This window comes from Clytia hemisphaerica, unplaced genomic scaffold (assembly GCF_902728285.1).
Source record: "Clytia hemisphaerica strain Z4C2 unplaced genomic scaffold, Clytia hemisphaerica genome assembly, whole genome shotgun sequence".
Classification (NCBI taxonomy): Eukaryota; Metazoa; Cnidaria; class Hydrozoa; order Leptothecata; family Clytiidae; genus Clytia; species Clytia hemisphaerica.
The window spans coordinates 375783-395134 of record NW_027103651.1 but is presented as its reverse complement, the minus strand read 5'-3'; the positions used below and the strand labels follow the sequence as shown (position 1 = coordinate 395134).

At 35.8% G+C, this 19352-nt stretch overlaps 1 protein-coding gene across 1 annotated transcript; it reads right to left on the bottom strand.

The window, feature by feature from the left end:
* Positions 1–1661: 1661 nt before the first annotated feature.
* On the bottom strand, positions 1662–19087 carry LOC136803151 (centrosomal protein of 120 kDa-like). Its single transcript, XM_067059899.1, has 18 exons — positions 19069–19087; positions 18326–18440; positions 17863–18071; positions 16523–16717; positions 15853–16104; positions 15060–15191; positions 13182–13300; positions 12564–12713; positions 11356–11464; positions 10266–10321; positions 9619–9712; positions 8972–9133; positions 8179–8307; positions 7565–7758; positions 4427–4571; positions 3461–3652; positions 2809–2864; positions 1662–1979 (listed from the first exon to the last, which is right to left on the bottom strand). Exons 3-18 carry the CDS (start codon positions 17935–17937, stop codon positions 1760–1762), a joined length of 2280 nt encoding a protein of 759 aa, XP_066916000.1. The 5' UTR covers positions 17938–18071; positions 18326–18440; positions 19069–19087; the 3' UTR covers positions 1662–1759.
* Positions 19088–19352: the final 265 nt, after the last annotated feature.

Here is a 19352-nt window from a genome sequence, read left to right as displayed (position 1 = left end):
TGTTGTTGATCCTTATGGAAATGACGATTGACCGAGCTATGTTTGTATACTTGAGTATAAAATATGAAGCAAAGAAAGTTAACCGTGTAACTAATGCTGTTTTTCTTTTCAATATTTTGGTGTCCATTATAATAATTTTGACGTTTGTTTTTACGCAGCCATCGAGACCACAGTTAATCGAGACAACCACACTATATTTCTGGCCAATCATGGACGGCCTTGTCTTGATTACCTTTATAGCTTCATACAGTTTTATTGTACACACGGTTGGGAAAAGGAGCAAAAAATTATTTGGTAGCGAATCGGCGAGATATAAAAATAGGATGCAGAGAGCAACTCTAGCACCAAAACTCATCGTTTTATCGTTCGTTGTCTTTTGGATAAGCGTTGATATCATTTTAATCATTTTTCATGAAACGAATCAAACTTTACCAGACTGGTCAGAACCATTACTAGAACTCTCAGTATGTTTATATTTCACAACCGATGCATTGTTCTACATATTTTTCAGTCAATCTATTAAGAACACCATGAAAAGAAAATTTCTGGGTCGAAAAATAACATACGCCAGTACTTACAGAGGGACAAGTTATCGACCAAGACAATCAACTGTGAGTAGTGTGGAAGATTCTCTGACTAGCCGAAAGATCTCAACTCAAAATCTAACATCAAAGTTCACGGGTGCAGAGACAGAAGGAGCAGACACAAAGTTTTAGTCCATACAAAGCGGAACTTATGGTAATACCATATAGGCGTAGCGAGGTACCCGGCAAAATTTATAGATGAGAGCGATTTTTACGACACTGTAATTATTGTCTTTGTTTTATCAAAAGATAGTATGTCATGAACGTCTGCACTCCCTCATAAATTTTGCAGGGTATCTCGCTACGCTTGTTTAACAACCCAAAAGTTGGCTAAACAATCTAATGAAAACATTTCCGCTGAAAATTAAAATTTCAAAATAATTTGAAACGAACCAAGCTGGCCGGCTAAAAAAGACTCTGCAAGATCGCTTTCGCGGATAAGGCGTCAACTTAGTTTTGTCTTTCTCAAACAGGCTTTACCGCACTTTTGCGAATCGGCATGGTATGTTTGATTGTTGAGAAAGATTTTGGATTGTTAACAGTACCTATGGTACAAAGCTTTAGTAAATACCAAACAAATTTATAAATCATGAACAATATTTCAACTTCAACTGAAATTATTGGTAACTTATTAAATTGAAGTTATTACAAAACACTATATTTTCAATAAATAAATTATAAAAATTTGAAATAAATGAATAAATATAAGATTTGATATACTAAATTATTTCTAGACGTTTCCTGGCTAGTACTTCTTGATATTCATGATATGTTTTTATACGGAAATACTCAAAACTTTGGGCGCTTGAGGTTTGGACATTGAACGCGCGGGCGTTCTGGATGGAAAATAAGTGGTTTCATTTCCCATCCAGGAGTCTCGCCTCTAGCTCTTCGGGCTTGAAACTCAATAGGTTAGGATTCATTGGACTGGCCCATTGAATATCCATACAGGGGGTCGGACAAACCTTTTTAAGTCACAAAAATTCCTGGTTGGAAATATTTAGTTCCCTTCTGGAAATTGCCAAAATTTGTATAAATTTGTATAATTTGTGTGTAATGTTTGGGTACATCCGTATAAAAGATGACATCGTGAATATCATGAATTTGAAAATTGAAATTGAAAATGATTGTTAATCATAAAAAGTTCAATACTGTTCATGAATAGAACTTTGTATTCAAGTATTTTTATCTGCTATCATTAAACGTATCTCTTTGTCTAGTTCGCTTATAACAGGATCATCATTAGTGTAAACCCCCGTATGTAGAAGTGTATCTCGTTCTTCGAGTAACTTAGCAACGCGGTCACCATGATCGTTTTCGATGAGTTCTTGTTGGTGATTTTGATCGGTAGCAGCGCTCATTTGTTGTTCGTAATTCGTTTGTAGATCTGTTAATCTAAAGAAACATCATTTTTCATTCATTTTGATTCATTTTTTTTCTCTCTCTCTAAGCTGTAAGTTACACTTTGAGGTCTCGCTCGTTCGCTCTTCATCACATTTGAAAATCTTTGCTTTCGTCCGTTCGTGTTTGTTCATCTGTTTGTTTGTCGGTTGACTCTTTTTCTTGCAGGTGATTTTTATATTCGTGCATCATTTTATCTAATACCATCTATCAGATTTGAGTGTCGATCGATTGCATATATCTACCCCCCCCCTACTAACACTAATACGCAAGTATCAAGGAAAGAGACACAAAAGCGCAAGAGTGTTTTATTTCTGAACTCATAAAACTTTTCAATTTACTCATTTTCTCTTTGTTCACAGCATTGCATTAAAGTCAAATCTACACCTATCAACCTTTAACGTGTGAGGAGACTGGGCTCAAGTTTGCCAGGAAGGAATGACGTCAAAATGTCTGAAGTTGATGCATTGATATTCTCAAAGTAAAAGAGTTTAGACGTCGTTCCTTGTAAAATCATTAGAGAGTTTCCGAAATCACAACGAGAACGGCGACGGCAACTTTAATGTTTGTTTTGATACTTATGCGCATGCGTGAACCTCCGAAGAAACCTATCGCTACAGAATAGATATTTTGTTATTATGAGAAATGAATTATACTTTACGGTGTGTGAGAAAAGAAAGCGAAATCGGAATGTAAAAGACTGCTGACGGCAACGACGACGGGGAAGACGATTCTCACGTCGCAGTCGCCGTTCTCGATGTGATTTCGGAAACTCTCTATTACCAGTCCGCGCCGCTCTAATGGTTGACACATTTAAACAAACCTTTTGTTGATTTCATCTTTGACTTGATCCAGTTCTTCTTTCTCCGTTTGCATCATCTGAAAACAGATAAACAAACTTATAGTTGTTGTCGTTGTTGCGAAGACTGCAGACGTTTATAATCCGTGTAATACAGTAATATTGGTGTTAGATGATAATAAGACAATAGCTATGGGATAATATTTAATATCAGTTTGCATTAACTTCAATTTGTCCCATCCATTACTTGTTGCTTATTTTTTACAATGTGTGGATTAGTCGTTTAGCATGCTAGACTCGTTTTCTTGACTTCGGTCTTGATTTATTGCAAACAAATACAACGAATTTCAAGCTATTGAGACTCATCAGCACTGCCGACTGCATCCTTCCTGGCCAGATCCATCAAGCCACCATTTCTGAACCACAAAATCACTTGTGGTTCAAGCTGAGAGAAATAGTGGACAGAGAAATATTTCCCACGGAATCTTTATAGAGGTTTTTTTATTTTTTTATTTTTTAGTTAAGTTACGTAACTTCCGCCATTATGGAAACAAACGTTCGAATCTGTAGAGGCGATACCATACGCAAATCGAACGTTTGCTTTCATAATGGAATGGCGGAAATTAAGTAACTTAACAAAACAGGAAAAAACTCTATGGACTCCTATATCACTGACCTGTTTTTCTTCAGCCGCAAGATATCTCAATTTCATATGATCTAATTCTTGTTGTTGTTTCTTCAAACGACTTTTCGCTTCTTCTTGTTCGTTCGTTTTGATTCGAGCTAACTCGCGAAGTGCTCGTCCCCATTGTTGCTTATAGTGAATCTTAGATTTTGTTACAGCTTCAATCTTGCGTTCTAACTCGTTCTAATCAGAGAAATTAGTTTTTTAAAAGACATTTAATGGCTAACGGCCCCCGGGGTGGTCGAGGCGGAAGTACTTGGTTTGCGAGGTAACGGACATGTCCGAGCAAAGGTTCGAAAATCAATCCTGTGAGATGAATTTCGAAAATTTTGTCCCCTTTTTGGCGGTTTCATGACCATGTGAGAAATTACTTCTAATTTTTAGCCAAAACTTTTAACTTTGGTCCAAATTACGAGTATTTAGTTGAATATAAACATATACTCGAGAAGGACTGAGAAGGATTGAGATTCAGTAATTAATTTTCATTTAATTTGTACGAAAATAGGGGTGAACTCCTATTGGTTGAAAAATTCCACTCACAAGCAAAGCAAAATAAGTATTGATTATTTTTATGCGTCTAAGCTAACCAAAGTTTGTTAAAGTTTGAACATTCCCATTCCTGGAAAAGGGGGGGGGGGGTTGTACTTTTACGGTGTGACGGGATTGGCCCTATCTTAGTACATTATTACGTGATTTGACGAAAAAAGAGACAGGAAAACAGTATTTTAAAATCAGACGGTCATGGCGATTAACCTTGTTTTTGTCAGTTTTACGGTATTTTTTAACCTCTATAAACCGGTGTGACGGTGTAGTTTTATTTTCGATTTTCGGGATTCCGGGAAACGGTATTTCGAACCCTACAAGCTCTCCATGGTAAAGTACACGTAATCATAACAAAGACAAAGAAGACTTCCAGATTAGCGTATTTCTATAGTTCAGATTAATGCATCAACCAACCTTTTCAATGAGTAATATATTCATGTCTGATTGCATTTTGACTTCAGGTCGTTTAACGAGACTCTCTTTGAGCGCATAAATTTCGTTGTCTTTTTCTTTAACTTTCCGTTCGAGCTCTTGAGAATGCTCCACCATACGCTGATATCTAAATAAACGATAAATTTACAGGGTCGAGCTTTGATGTACCGACTTTGATGATTATTTTGCGCTGTTAAACGAAAAGTCCACAGCAATCCTTTAATAGTCTGATATCAAACTTTTTTCTACCCCCCTCCCTCGTATTGGAAAATGGTAAATCTGCCTTAGTATCGTTGCATACTCTCGGGTACCTAATAGCCGGGGGGGGGGGGTTGGAATAAGCAGGGGGTTGGAAAAAATTTTAAAATTTAATAAGCGGGGGGGGGGGGGGGGGGAGGGTTGGAATAAAAATGTCCTGGGTGGAAAATGTTTGAAAAGGAGGCTAATACAGCAGAATTAAGACAAAAAAGGGAACTTTCAAAAACATTTTCCCAAAAATGAATAAGCGGGGGGGGGGGGGGGGGGGGGGGGGGGCGGCGGCTATTAGGTACCCGAGAGTATGTTAGTACAATATTTATCTTGGTCAATCCCATTAGCAAAAACATAGACTAGTAAACCACGTCGTTGTATTTCGCTGCAGATTAAACTTGCAATAGGATCTATTTTTCTATATGTTCACTGAATACAACGACTAGTTCCAAAATGCGCTATTTACTAAATAAACGGTGGAGTGCTTTTTATACCGCGACGGAGTGCTCACTAAAAACAGCGCACTCACTCTCGCGGATTGGAATAAAAAAGTAAGACAAAACTCTGTGCTTTTTATGCTTTATTATTATTATTATTATTTTTTTTTTAAACTAAATTCAATTCACTCAAATCAAAACAAACTCACATCCTCATTATTTTTTGATTTTAATGTATTATAAAAGAAGGTGAGTACAATGTACAATGGAATATCAGTCAATTTAGAAGCTTTTTTTTGAAAAAATTTAAAGTTCTTTCTTCCATAATTCATGCATAAATGCACTAATAAGATACCAACAACAAGACAAGGAGTTAAAACTATTCACAAAAAGTATGATATTTTTGTGAATGAAAAGAATATGAACTGGACTGTACCTACCAGCTAGGTACCCCAAAACAAAAATATTCATATAAGGGGAAAAATCTTTTTCAAATGAAAAAGATGAACATTTTTTAGAAAAACGGCATCAAAAATATAAAAGATCAGGCCACTGCAGGTATAAGAAAACTTTTTTTTTGTAGAAGCCAAAAAGAAAAATGTTTTCAAAAAAGCAACAACTTTTACAAAACATAAAATTATATGTATTTGTTCATATCGACCTTCAATTTTGCTATAACAATTATATAAAGTACCTACATAAAATTACTTCCAAATCCAAGTAGATTTTTTTAAATTGGCAAAAATCCAATCGAAAATTTTCAAACTGTAGGTTTGAAAGACTTTCACGTATAAATTTCAGTCTGAACTTGTTCAACAACACCAGGGGACAACACAAAATTACAAGGTAGAAGTCTGCCGGGGAACCTTGGCGAATAACCGGGACGTGCCACGCTGGAGTTTGAAAAGTGGACCCTGTGAGATATGAATGTTTGGTAAATTTGGGACCCTTTCAGAACTAAAAATGATTCGATCGAAAAAAATCAAAATATTTTCCCACTTTAACCCTGTAAATTGGCAAAAGTGACTTAAAGTAGACGAAAAATTCAAATATTTTTAAATTTCCACCCTAAAAATTGTCTACATCTTGAAAATTATAAAATTTTGGGACCATATCAGATATTTCAAGAGTCTGAAAAAGGGACCCTGGTCAACGGCATGTCCCCGTACTTAATTTTGCCTAAGTGCTCCCCCTGGAAGTCTGCCAGTAGTGAAAACCCAAAACATCCTCGTACATCTACCATTTAGAGTCAAAGGTAGTGAAATCCATCTAAACGACGGGCATCCGAAAGCCCAGGAAACCAGTCATCTCAATGTAAAATGTTGTTATTTTCATTCACAAATAGAACCAAGATGTGTCTCAGTGGTCAGCTTGTCAGAATATTGTTTCCACGTAAAAAGAAGCATTCAATTTTAAATTCCAAATTATCACTTCACTTTTCATCATTTCCACACCATATTGCACCACCAAAAATGTTATATAAATACCATACTTTCCATCTTAATTTTTGAGGATTTCTGCAGCCATTTCGGAGTTACATTCTCTGGGATAAGGTTATCAGGTTTAACTTGTACCCATAGAAAAAAGCAGTGATCTGTTACCCAATGAATGTGAGCATATTAACATATTGAACATTCCCTGCAAATAGTATTCTGCATGCAGTCATGGAATCTCAGCTGTGTCATAATGTCATAAATATTGCACTTGTACTATAGATTTACCAACGTACCAAGCTGACAAAATTTCAAAGATCCCAGTGTTAAAAGATGTCATGAATGTTTATAACCATGCATAATCAAAAAATCTTTCAATCACAACAATCACATGAAAAAGTGAAAGTATATGCAGATACGAGTTTGTTTGTTTTTGTGAATAAATCAACGTCCCAACCAAGCCAGAAACAATGTATGGAAAAAGTATCACAGATAGAGAATGCCAAGACAGGTTAAATCTGTGTTTATAAACATTTAAAAGCATTAAAAAATTTCTCTAGCAAAAAAGTCCGCTCCGAAGTCCTCGCCACGTTTTTCTGTTTTTGTGTTTATATCTTTTTTCTCATCCATAACTCCGAGAAACTCAAATATTGCGATGAGAATAGAAGAAAAAATAAGCCGTGTCCATTCATTTTATCTTCCCTCTTTTTCGAGGGAACGTTGCCTGAGATTAGATTGAAGCAAAATCCCGTTTTGCGCCACTTGGAACTAGTCTGTCTTTCCAATCCAATCTCCCGCGGCAATTTCTATTTTTCATAAGAACTCTTTATTATAAGCACTATTCCCGCGTTCCCGTGTCCAAGGAAAGACAGACGCTTGCTAGTCTAGCAAAAACAGGGTTCCGGAAATTGAAAGTTTTATTTTAAGATAGTGTAAAGATATTTCGACAAAACAACAATATTCTACAAATCACACCAGATGTATTTAGACTAGTAGCTTACCTCTCTTCAACTTCTTTCTGTTTATTTTTCTCGATTTGAAGTTGATGTTGGTATTCTTCTTTGAGCCGCTTTGAAGCTTCTCTCATCTCGCACACCTTTCGGTCAAATTCGTCCGCTAGGTGAGCTTTCTTCTTCTCTAACAGCTGCTCTTCCTCGTTCACTTGCCGTTGTTTCAATTGAAGCTCACTTAAAGACTAAAATGTGCAGAAAAATTAAGATATTTTCAAGCTGCCTGGAATGAAATGGGGTCGGACATATATACCGAGGGTAAAAGATTGCGAAGAAACAGAGTATGACCGAGCCATAAATCGAAAATCAACCTATTCAGAGAAAGAAATGAAAGAAATCTAATCTCAACATCCCTCTTTAGAGATTGGTCAGAATCACTGATGGACTCCTCGACTATTTGCTAAGCAAAGAAAATTAGTTTCAATCAGCGATTCCGACCTTCCAATTATTCCTATCTCTAAATAAGGATGACGAAATTAGAATCAAAAACCCAGTTGCTTAAAATGTTGAGCCTTCTTCTTCCTCCTGCTTAACTCCCAAATTTTATGTTATCTTAAAAAATATTTCAACTGATTATTTCATTTGGACGATTAAACGCAACTTACAGTTTTCAAGGTATTTTCCAACAGGTTAAATTCTTGAATTTTTCGCGCCAAAAGTTTCTCTCTCTCCAGATCTCTTTGTTTCCATTCATCGGCCAACGCTTTCATTCGTTCTTTTTCTCTCGCTTTCAACTGGTAAAAGAAAGATATGGTTTAACGGTATAATTTCCTTTTTTGTTGATGGATCCCAAGCATTCCACCCCTATTTAATTAGCTTCATTGTCAAGGGGGGGGGGGTTACTTGGGTTAAAGAATGTCTGGTATGTGCGGATATCGGACCTCTAGAAACCAACCCTTACAGGGACTGAATTTTTGTGAAAAAGACACCCTTATGGAGACTGAATTTTTGCAAAAAAGACATACTTACAGAGACAATAGCGAGTTTATGTATCGGAGGATATCAAGGGCGACGATAAGTGAAGTCGACGCAAAACAAAGTCGATAATTGAGGTATGGATCTATATCGCCTTCGCTCACCTTAACAGACGACGGTATTTTGGTGTTTTTACCGTCTTTGAGCAAATTGGACGGCGATTTTTGCGATATATCAACTGTGTTTTATACCGTCTCCATCGATTTATCTCGAATACATAAACTCGCTAATACAAAAAAGAAAAAACCCTCAGAGAGACAATCCTCGAAAATTTTCCTTCATGTGGCCCAAAAAGAGAAACCTTAAAAGACAACTTTGAGATTTCAGCTAAAAGTCTTGACAATCTCACGAAAGCAAATATTAAGTCATTTCCTTATTAGAAAAAAATCGATCAAGGAACGTTGGAGGTGTTGAATAATTCACCTGATTCAAAAAATGTTCTTCTTGTTGCTGCCGCCACAATTCTAACGCCATTGCTACTTCGTATTCCTTCGCCCTCCGCCCCTCATCTTCTTGGTGTTGACGTTGATTGGCGGGCGGTGCGGGTGGATTGTATGATGGTGTATCGTCTGTTGATTGTGAAGTCTTTGAATAACAAAGGCAATTTAGATATAGGTCGGTCTTGGACAGAGAGAAAATAATATACCCTTCTTAAAATGCATAGTTATTCAGGACTGAAGGAGGATATTCAAGAGGTTCACTGCTGTCCCGTGGTTTTTTTATTTTATATTTTCAATTGGCAAAAAAAATTCCATTCAGGTCAAACGAGCAAGAATGTCTTGGGATTTTGTGTTAACAACGTACATCAAAGTATCTAACATGACTAGCGAAAAGTAGGAAAATACATGAGATTCACAAAATGCGATGAGAGTATATGTAAGTAAGTTTTTACCGAAAAGCCGGTTGTTATTTATTATGATTTCAGGCTGGAATGTTCTTAAAATGTTCCTTTTTTGTTGTAGTTGTAGCCTTAAAAGGAGCCTGAAAAAAGCCTTGTCTTATGCAATTCTTAAAATCCTAAGCACATGTTTTGCCAAAAATGTTCTGGTATAGAAAGAGTATTACTTTACCTGATCTCGTCGCGGCGAGAATTTGATGTTATTGATTTCTCCTCTATCTTCAAAACTAAACACCACGTGAATAACACCCATCTTTAGGCCGGGTCTATGAATGAAAATGAAACAAAATAGTTTCTTACAAAGGAATAATGCATGATTCGCATGGGCAAAACCCAAGCTATGTGAGGGAAATTGTGTAGACAGATACTCAAGGAGACTGTCGGTGACTGTGTCAGGTATCGATTCCAACGCACCTTGAATAAAGTGAGAGTGCTCTGGTCTTGTTCACGCCATATTAACACACTTGATCCATAAAACTGTGTGTCAGTATCTCACAAGCTGACAGGCAGTATAAACTACAGCGTAAGACGGTTCTTGCGAGACTACTAATATAGAACCGTCTAATATAGAACAAAGCATCCACTGTAAGGAGAAGCCAGTCATCATAAAAAAGATACTAATAAAAAAGTAATATGTCAGAAAAAGGATCAAGCTGAAACGGACGGGCGTCACATAACACTAACTCTACTGTAAACTCAGAGTAGATTCTTATACTACTTCGCCACACCCCTTTAAAGCAGAACATGGTGTGAGGATAACGGACGATCTGTTATGAGATTAATTTTACTCTAACTATTTGAGTTGAAAACAAGATGTACCTATTACTGCTGACGATGGGGACTTTTTCACTGCAAACCACTGGTCCGGATCGCTCCTACAAAAATGTAAATACAAGAACATGTTTTGTTGGGAAAAAATCTACTTGACTTGGACAGATAAAAAGACAATTGTTTGGTTTTAACATGAACATATAAACGACTGGACATCTATCTTTTATTGTCTCTTTGAAGCGAGCTTCGTTGCCGCCTGTATTTCAAAATTGGTATAAAAAATCCGACAATATTCCGTCGTAATTTTCTTTCTTTGAATTGTTTAGGTAAAATGATTGATAGAGCTTGAACATTACTCCTAATGCACAAAAAAATTATTTACTTTTTTTTTTCACGAGTTTGCAATATATTTTATCAACATTTTCAACTCTGAAATGCAGAATTTCAACTGCGTGTATACTTTTGAATCCCTTTTGTCACTCCAATAATTTTTTTTATGACTTGAAAAAAATAGCTTGCCAAAGTTGAGAGCCTGTGTCATAAGAATATCGAAATTAGAATGTGACACTCTCTAAAATTATTAGACACTTTTAAGTCAAAATTTGGAAATATTAGTCGGAGTTTTGACAAGCTGACGATGATTTTGCCTCTGTTATCTTTGTTATGATATAGATAAAAGACTTGAGAAAAGTAGAACAACAGAGACTTTTGTCGAAATTTTGACGTTGTTAGCAAGGTATTCCCAAGAGGTATACCATCAGAATTTATTGTTTCATTTGATGATTTTAACGAGGCGGCAACGAAGCTAGCAGTGTTATCTTCAAAAATACAAAGGAGATGGATGTCCAGTCGCTTATATGTTCATGGTTTTAACAAGTTTGCTGCCAGCTACGAGTATACTCGTAGTACATGGGTCGAAACACCGGTAGTATTTCTAAAGGCCACAACTTGTGTTGCAGAAACTTTTGTATCGTTGAAATCTACGTGAATTTTGCGTCGATTGGTATAAAATGTGAAGGTATTTGGAGAAAAACTGAGGCATTAGGCCCACCTGAAAATCAAACTTTCGGTCAAATTTTCATTTCTGAAAATACCTTTTGAAATAAAACAAAGCTATTACTTTTTACCGACAACATACCTGAAAATTTGACGATGCGAAAATGTTAGACAGTTGTACATGACAAATACCAATGAGCTCATCTTTGTGATTTTGGCTTCTACTCCACACTTCGATGACTAATGGCACTCTACACAAAAACGGTACAAATAAGGTACACGTTTTTTTTATAAGAACAAACTATGTAAGAAAATAAGGCTTCGAGGGCCAAATTGTTAGAACAAGTTAAGAACATTTTAAGGCTTTGAAGGCACTAGAACACTCAATTTCTTTAGAAAATGGAAAAACACTCAAAAAATGGCGAAAATAAAGAACATGTTTTTAAGAACATTTTTAGGCTTAAAACTCAAAAAGTTAAGAACATCCGAAGGCTTCAAAAATTTAGGATGTTCTATAAAAAAAACGTGTACACATGAAAAAATAAGCAGATCACCTGGGTAGGAAAAGCACATTTCACACCTTTTGAACGTGCAAAAAAAACCCCCTGGGTGGGAAAATAACTTAAGTTCAAAGGTGTGAAATTATTTTTTCCCATCCAGGTGGTTTACTCTATTTTTCCTGAGCTATGGAAGAGCCTTTGGTTACGTTTTTGTCAGAGTTTCAAAATCGAAGGTCGTTGGGTGGAGTAATTTTTATCAGAGAATTATAAATAAATCATCTTTCGCTCTAAGTATAACAAACTATTTTTTCTCATATTTACTTCTACTTAGAGTCTGGACTCGCAAATATCAAATCGAAGAGCTGAAAACTTAAAAATCAGAAAATAAAAGGCTTCCCTCGAATTATTTAAGAAAGAATCAGGTTTGGAGTCTGGATAACACGCACAGCGAACGCAAATTTGTTTGAATTATGGTTATATACAACGCATTTTATGTGACATTGTTAACAAAAGGGAAGAGAAAATTTGTTCGAGTTAGAGGAGACACTAAAGTTACAAAGGTTCGAGTTAAAGAAACTCCACTGTACATTCTCAGTCAAAATATATTGAGAATTTTGGTTCGTTCCTCGTTTCTAGCAATTTAAAGTTCGGGCGAGATGATAAATTTATTCGAGTATTTCAATTTGGATTAGAATCACGAGATCCTAAGCTCTTAAGTCTAGCGTTAAAACTCAGAGTTAAAACTCTACCCTTCCAACCTAATCTAGAGGACTTCCAAATCGTTTGTGGTTATAAGATTTCGTAGGAATTTTCCTTTTTTCTCAAATATTATGAAATTTATTGCAGTTACCTTGCTAATGTGCTTTGTACAGTTTCCATGTGAGATGCGAATTCGAATTGACAGAAAGATTGCGGTAAAACAACTTCACAATTACGTTGAAGATATACAGGTGGGTTGGTGAGGACTGGTGACGAGCTTCCGAAGAATGGGTACGAGTATCTGAAACAAAGAGAAACATTAAAATGTTTATGTATGTATTTATTCTGCGGAGATGGTTAGCTTGATGATTTGTTTAGATCCTGATCGAATGAGAACGACGGTAAATCAGCACTTTTACTGTTCTCGATTTTGTGGGATAAAACTGGGTGTTGTTCTCAAAAGTGAAAATACAGCTCGCTATTGGATTATAATCTGTTCGCTATAAAATGTGGACGTATATCCCATGAGTGAGCAAGGGTAAAACTATTGCAAATATGAAGACATTAGGATGACTATATCGAGAGATATGACCGATACTCCAAGGTCCTGAATAAAATCTTTTAAAATCTGATAAAAGGGGGAGGGGTCCGAAAATTAATAACCGTTTATTCGGGACCTGAGAGAACATGATTTTGAGGTTTTAGCTGGATATTTTAAAGAAGAGACAAAGAAAAAAGGAACTTTGGCACAAATCAGGGCGGAACTCACCGGCAAAAACAGTGTACTGGTTGAGGGATGTCCATATGTCCAATACTTCTCAAATCAACAGAGCACACAAAATGATGCTCTTTCCTCTCTTTTCTATTCTTCGACTTCTCTGGTGATTGCTAGAGTGGAATTAATACATTTACACGCTTTTTCTTTTATTATAAGAATATAGTGGGGGGCGTACGATCTGGCGGTATTCGGGATAAGGCCTAATTTAGGGCCGGGAAGCGGTAAAAACGATAAAAAGTGTTCGGGAAACGGTATTTTGCAAGAGCCACGGTGACGGTAAAACACCTGATTTTTCGTCTGGGATGAGGTAATTCTTATAAAGAACAACGGTATTTCGGTAAAAGCCATACGTAGACGGTGTACATAAAATTTTCGGACTATAAAAAAGCTTGTCACAGGAGTCAGCAAAGGTGAAAAAACGCGAAAAACACCCAAAAAAATAAGGATCTTACATTTCATAAAAAACCTTATTTGAAACGTTAATGCAGATGTTCACGGGGCTTTATAAAGCCCGGTTCCTATGAAAATGTTTTGTTCGCGGAGAAACTAGGCTACGTCATATCTCCTTTGTTGCACTTGAGCTTCTCTTCGAAGAGAAGAAATTTTACGTCCGGAGCGCAGGAGATATGACCGTAGCCTAGGATAAACCAGACAAAGATTCGAATTTTTGAATGTTTTTTTTCGAATTCGATCAGCTTGTCCTATCTGTCACCTCGAAACTTTGGGGTAGGCTGGAGTCTACAAAAATGGTCGAATTGTCGGCTGAAATTTTGCACGCTTGTTCTTGTTCCTTGGGCAAATCCCTGGGGTGTTTCTTTTATTCAATGATTTATCATAGCCCAAAGGGCTAGCAGCTTTAACCTTTATCCAGCAAAAAAAATGAAGCACGATTTTGTGACTTGATTGAATTTCTAGGTGATAGATCTAGCATTTTCATTGTTCTCGGAGTGCGAGATCAAGAATAGTAGGCGGCAAACGCTATTTTGCATCTCTCAAACCAGTGAAATTGCATGATTTTAGTCAGGTGACTTTGGTAGGAAATCCTACCAAAGCCCAAACAAGGATGAGACAAACAAGAATGAGCTTCACTTTTTTGATCCAGGCCGCAGATCTAGCCCTTCCGGCTTTACAGATATCTGTGGTTTTTTTCATTTTTTTAAAGTTTTGATTTCTTTGGGCGTGGTCACAAGTTTTAGCCTCAAAACGAGGCTAAACTTTGAGGCAGACTAGAAACTTCTAAAATTGTCTGATTAGGCTGAAATTTTGCAATCGAAACAAAATACAAAAATAGTGATCGACCTCATACACATTCTATTCCATTTTGCCGAATTTTTGACTTCTAGTCCTTAGAATTTTATGGGAAAAACAGCGGGACCGGTATTTTCGAAAAATTTGGACGGGATAACGGTGATTTTCAAAAAAATGGCCGGGATGGCGGTAATTCAAAACCTCGTACGCCCCCACCAATATACTTCATAAGAATATTTTATGAAGAAATTGGCCAAAAAGTTAACAATATGGTAAGAATATCACCATCATGGAATCTGACAACTGAACCTAAGAATGCCATTTTTAGAGCATTTTATCATCAAATTACCAATGAGATACTCCCCAGCAATGCTAAAAGAGTCTACAAAAGTGCAAAATCTCTTCTTCAGATATGTATTACATATGTATTACAATTTAATACCGTAAGAATATTTCAGGAGCAATTTTCTTCCCCAAAAATTAAGAATATTCACAATGAATTGGAAAAAACACCATTCTTAAAAAAAGCATCAAGTCCAAAAATTCGAAAAGAGCTTATTCTTGAAAATTCATCTTATTAAAGTATGATAACCTGTGTTAAAACAATAACAATTTGAATACCCTTGTTTTTACTCTGGAATTTTGATTTTGATTTTTCTTTGGCGTTCGCTGTTGGGGCGGGGAAGACGGTGGTGGCGGTGAGTGCACCAAACGTGGAGAGGCGGTGGGTGTAATGGTGTCTGGTGATACGGCCTAAGAACGAAATAAAACATTCAGATCTTGAATTCAGTTTACTAAATATCGTCGTCTACACGACTAAAGGTTTAATTTCAAAATAAGTGTCTTGGAAGATTTGAAATCTTGCAATTCTGTTCTGCTTTTGAGATTGGCCTTTTTATCATTATGAAAATATTGACCATTCTTCTACATGAAACAAGGACAATCTCAATCTCAAAGAGGACTAACACAGTAAAACTTGCCAAGTAAAGCTTGCATCAGACGGACGGACGGACGGACAGAAGGACACAGGTTATAATTTATAAAGGACCTCCACCGGGGTAGGTCTAAAAAATATAGGGGTTGCGATTTTTACATCATACTTGGAAGCTAAGCCCTACTATGATGTAACTTTTAGTTCGTAAACAATTTCTTTACTGATTCGGTTAATTACCCATATTCCCTACTGTAAATACAATTTGTAAAAATTTTATCAACCCATAAATTAAATAGTGATTTCTAATATATGCCGATTTTGCTCCATAAAGAAATTTGTCCATATTTTTTGCGGCACACTGTATAGCCCACCTTTGTATAAGAGAGGTTTTTATACGCAAGCAACGCTCTTACCATACGTTCGCAACGCGACGACGTCTAGTATTACGCTAGACAGATTCGTAATGAATAACTTTCAAACCTTTTTATCAGCCAACTTTTCAACCGGGCTCAACCCTGGGTCCGTCGCAACAACGGGTGCCGGTTGATCTTCACGCCTCAGGACCACACTGACGCCCACGCACGCCAATGACCGATGATCATTCTTTGAACTGCGCAATGGGAACATGCCATTGGTCATAGAGGGTAAGAGATTGTTATTATTTGTGTCACTTAATTTATCAAGAGGGATCCATGCCTCTCCTAACGTATCGTCTCCGCAACAAAAGAAAACCTGAAAATAAGCAAAAACTTACTACCAAATACTTAAGAAATTTTCGCGGAATTAGGAATTTTTGTTTACAATATTGCTTATTTTGCCCCAAAAACACCAATTCTATAGGTGATTTTTTAAATCATGAGAATATTCTTGTTTCGTGGAATTTAGAAATATTGACCAACAATATTAAACCTGAATGTTAGAATTTTTTTGACCATAATACATGAGGAATATACCATATTCAATTATGTCAACTTATGGACCAATGTTATAAATCAATTCCACGCTTAACTTTATGACGAACAATAGTAAAACAAGCATTTTAATTATTTACAAAGTGATTCTCTGCACAATCAAAAGTGCTCTTTATGTAATATACTCCCGTAGAGCTTGTTAATGTATGGAAGAAGTGATTGAATATTTCTCTAATTACCTTTAGTGTTTGTTTTCGTTTAAGATAAACATCCAATCTTCGAAAAGTTGTGGAAATACGAACACTCGCTCTTTCTGTAGGAATAGAAGGTGTCATCAACTCATAGAACGTTTCGTTAGTGACGTCATTATCAAGAAGTGAATAATAGAAATAGAATCCATTCTCAGAACTAATGGCCGACGTCGATGGTATAAGCTAAAAAGGAAAAAGTGCGATACGTTTATTCTAAATCAATCTGGACACGTTCTTTATAAGAATAAATTATATAAGAACATCAGAAGGTTTCGATGACCAAAACAACAAGTTTAAGCATTTTCTTCTAAACTTTATGAACTCGCAAACACCCAATTTCTTAAGAAATGGCACAAAAATATTCTGGCGAAATTAATGAATGATGAAATTATGAATATTTTGAATTATATTCTTTTTAACACAAAAAGTTAAGAGCATCAAAAAATGCTTCAATAAATATACGATGTTCTTATAAAGAAAACATACATCGTCGCATCGAAATAAGAAAGCCTTAAGTCCATTTTTGTAGTTTTGAGAAAATCAAGTTTAAAGGTTTGAAATGGCTGCCATTTTTGACCATGTTGGGCTAGCTAGCTGCTTTTTTGATATGAATATAAATGAAGAAAGATCTTTCAAATTCTAAAGTATCAACATTGTCACTTATACCATTGCGGAGATATGAATGCTTCTTCATAGCATGTTTTTCGAGAATGGACTTAAACCTTTTTTTCTATGTAAATTTCCTTGATTAAAACTGAAAATTTGAAAAATTTCCAGTGAAAAAGTGTCTTAACTCCAAGGGACTAACTTTCTTGCTTTAAAACTTTCTTAACTTTTTTGAACTCTTTAACTAAAACCTTAATCTAAAAGGTCCTAAAGTCCAACTAAAATGACAATGGACTTAAGACTTTCTTAACTTGAGAAAATTTCAAAAATAAAAATTCTTATTTTTCAAAAAACTTAAAATTAGGCCACTTTAGGTTGGTTTTTGATGGATTTAAGCCAAAAATTCGATAAAAAATGGGGTGTAAAGCATCGGTATGGTCATAACTCAATTTTTGAAAAAATGGACTTAAGGCTTTCTTATTTTGATGCGACGACATGTTTCGAAATAAGAAAATGAAAGATTTTGACCTTTGTATGTTACAGTAACTTTTTTGATATTTATCAAAAACAAAATCTTAATTTCGTGTTATTCCGTATTACCAAGGAATCGTAGTGTTAGTCCTAGGCATTATTTGAATGAAATATAAGGCTTGATATATAGAATGCAATGAATGACAGAAGTCAATAAAGCGGGTGTTTTTTCATAAGATTAGAAACCTTACACTGACAAGATTTTTAACTCCATTGATAGCAACTGACAACACATAAGTCTGGCAATCAGATGTTTCTGGTCCCATCAGGTAATACCCTTGCTCGTCATCCAAAACGATCTCGAAACTATCATCAGTATTGACAGGTGGTGATTTCCCAGTGTTGGCGGATGGTGATTTCTGCTTTTCAGGTGTTCCGAATTGAAATTTTGGCTTGCTTTCTGAAAAAAAAACATTTTAGTATAGAAACCTATGGATTTTTTCCTGGAATAAAAAACTAATAAAATGAAGGTTATTTTTGGATCACTGACTAACCTCACATGTGTTAGACGGTGAAAACCAAGCTATAAGGCTAATATCAAATATTCCCAATATTTTGGCCCTTAGTTAGTTTTAAAGAGTGTTGTTATTTTGATCATTGCATTTCATGTTTTGAAAAAATAACAAAATATGAAAAATTCTATAAGATTCTTACTGTTTGATGGTGAGTTTTTCTCTTTGACTTTATCATCTTCAATATTCAAGGATAATTTGATTCGCGGTTTTAAGTTGCTGTACTTTGAGTTCAATAAATTGAACCAGTTTGATTTCTAATAAAGGAGGATTTGATATACATGCATTCTTAACACAAATATCATATTCCTTTACACACTAGATAGGCTAAACTGCTTACAGATCTCCCGTGAAAGTGTGTTCAGAAAAAAGTCGACTATTCATAGCTGATTGGTTGAAAGTGACGTATTGACTGATTTTACGTCACTTACGACCAATCAGCTGTTGGTTCCGTGATGTAATGTCAGAAGACATTGCAGTGGTGCATATCATGAATAGTCAGCCATGTCGTTTTCTGTTTTACACTAGATTTTCGAGCCATCGAATTTCAAAACATTCGAATCTTGCTGTTGACAATCAAAATAGCTGTATTCTATTTTGATGGCGGACTAGTCAGCCCTTTAATTGGACTCACTTCTTTGTATAGGAAGCCTGATCCGGTCAAGAAGTTGGAGATCAGTGATTCTTAACAGTGAGCAAGCAATGATTTTAAGTTTCTGCTTTGAGTTTCAAAATTACAATGTTTTTTTGCAGACTCAATATTTTTTCATAGTGATTCAGACCTCAATCAAAAAATTATCAACCTGACTTTTAAGTAAGAAAAGGACTTTTGAATCATCAAATTATACTACTACATAGTACTATTACTACTACTACTATACTTACTTTGTTTATATCAGCAGTTTGTGCTTATTACTTGATCAGGTCTTCCCTTTAAACCCTTGCAATAAGACAGAGCTTAAACTAATTTTTCCTATCTTGTCCAGACATCATTTGGTCAAAAGTGATGAAAATATGCACGTGGTTTATTCCATCTGTCGGACCTATAGATCAGCTCCATATGAGTATCCCTATTTATTTCATATCTATAGCCAACACGACGATGTTTGGCACGCCGAAGTACCATTCATACCACGAAGCAATGGTTGCGGTGATCATGGTCATTTATT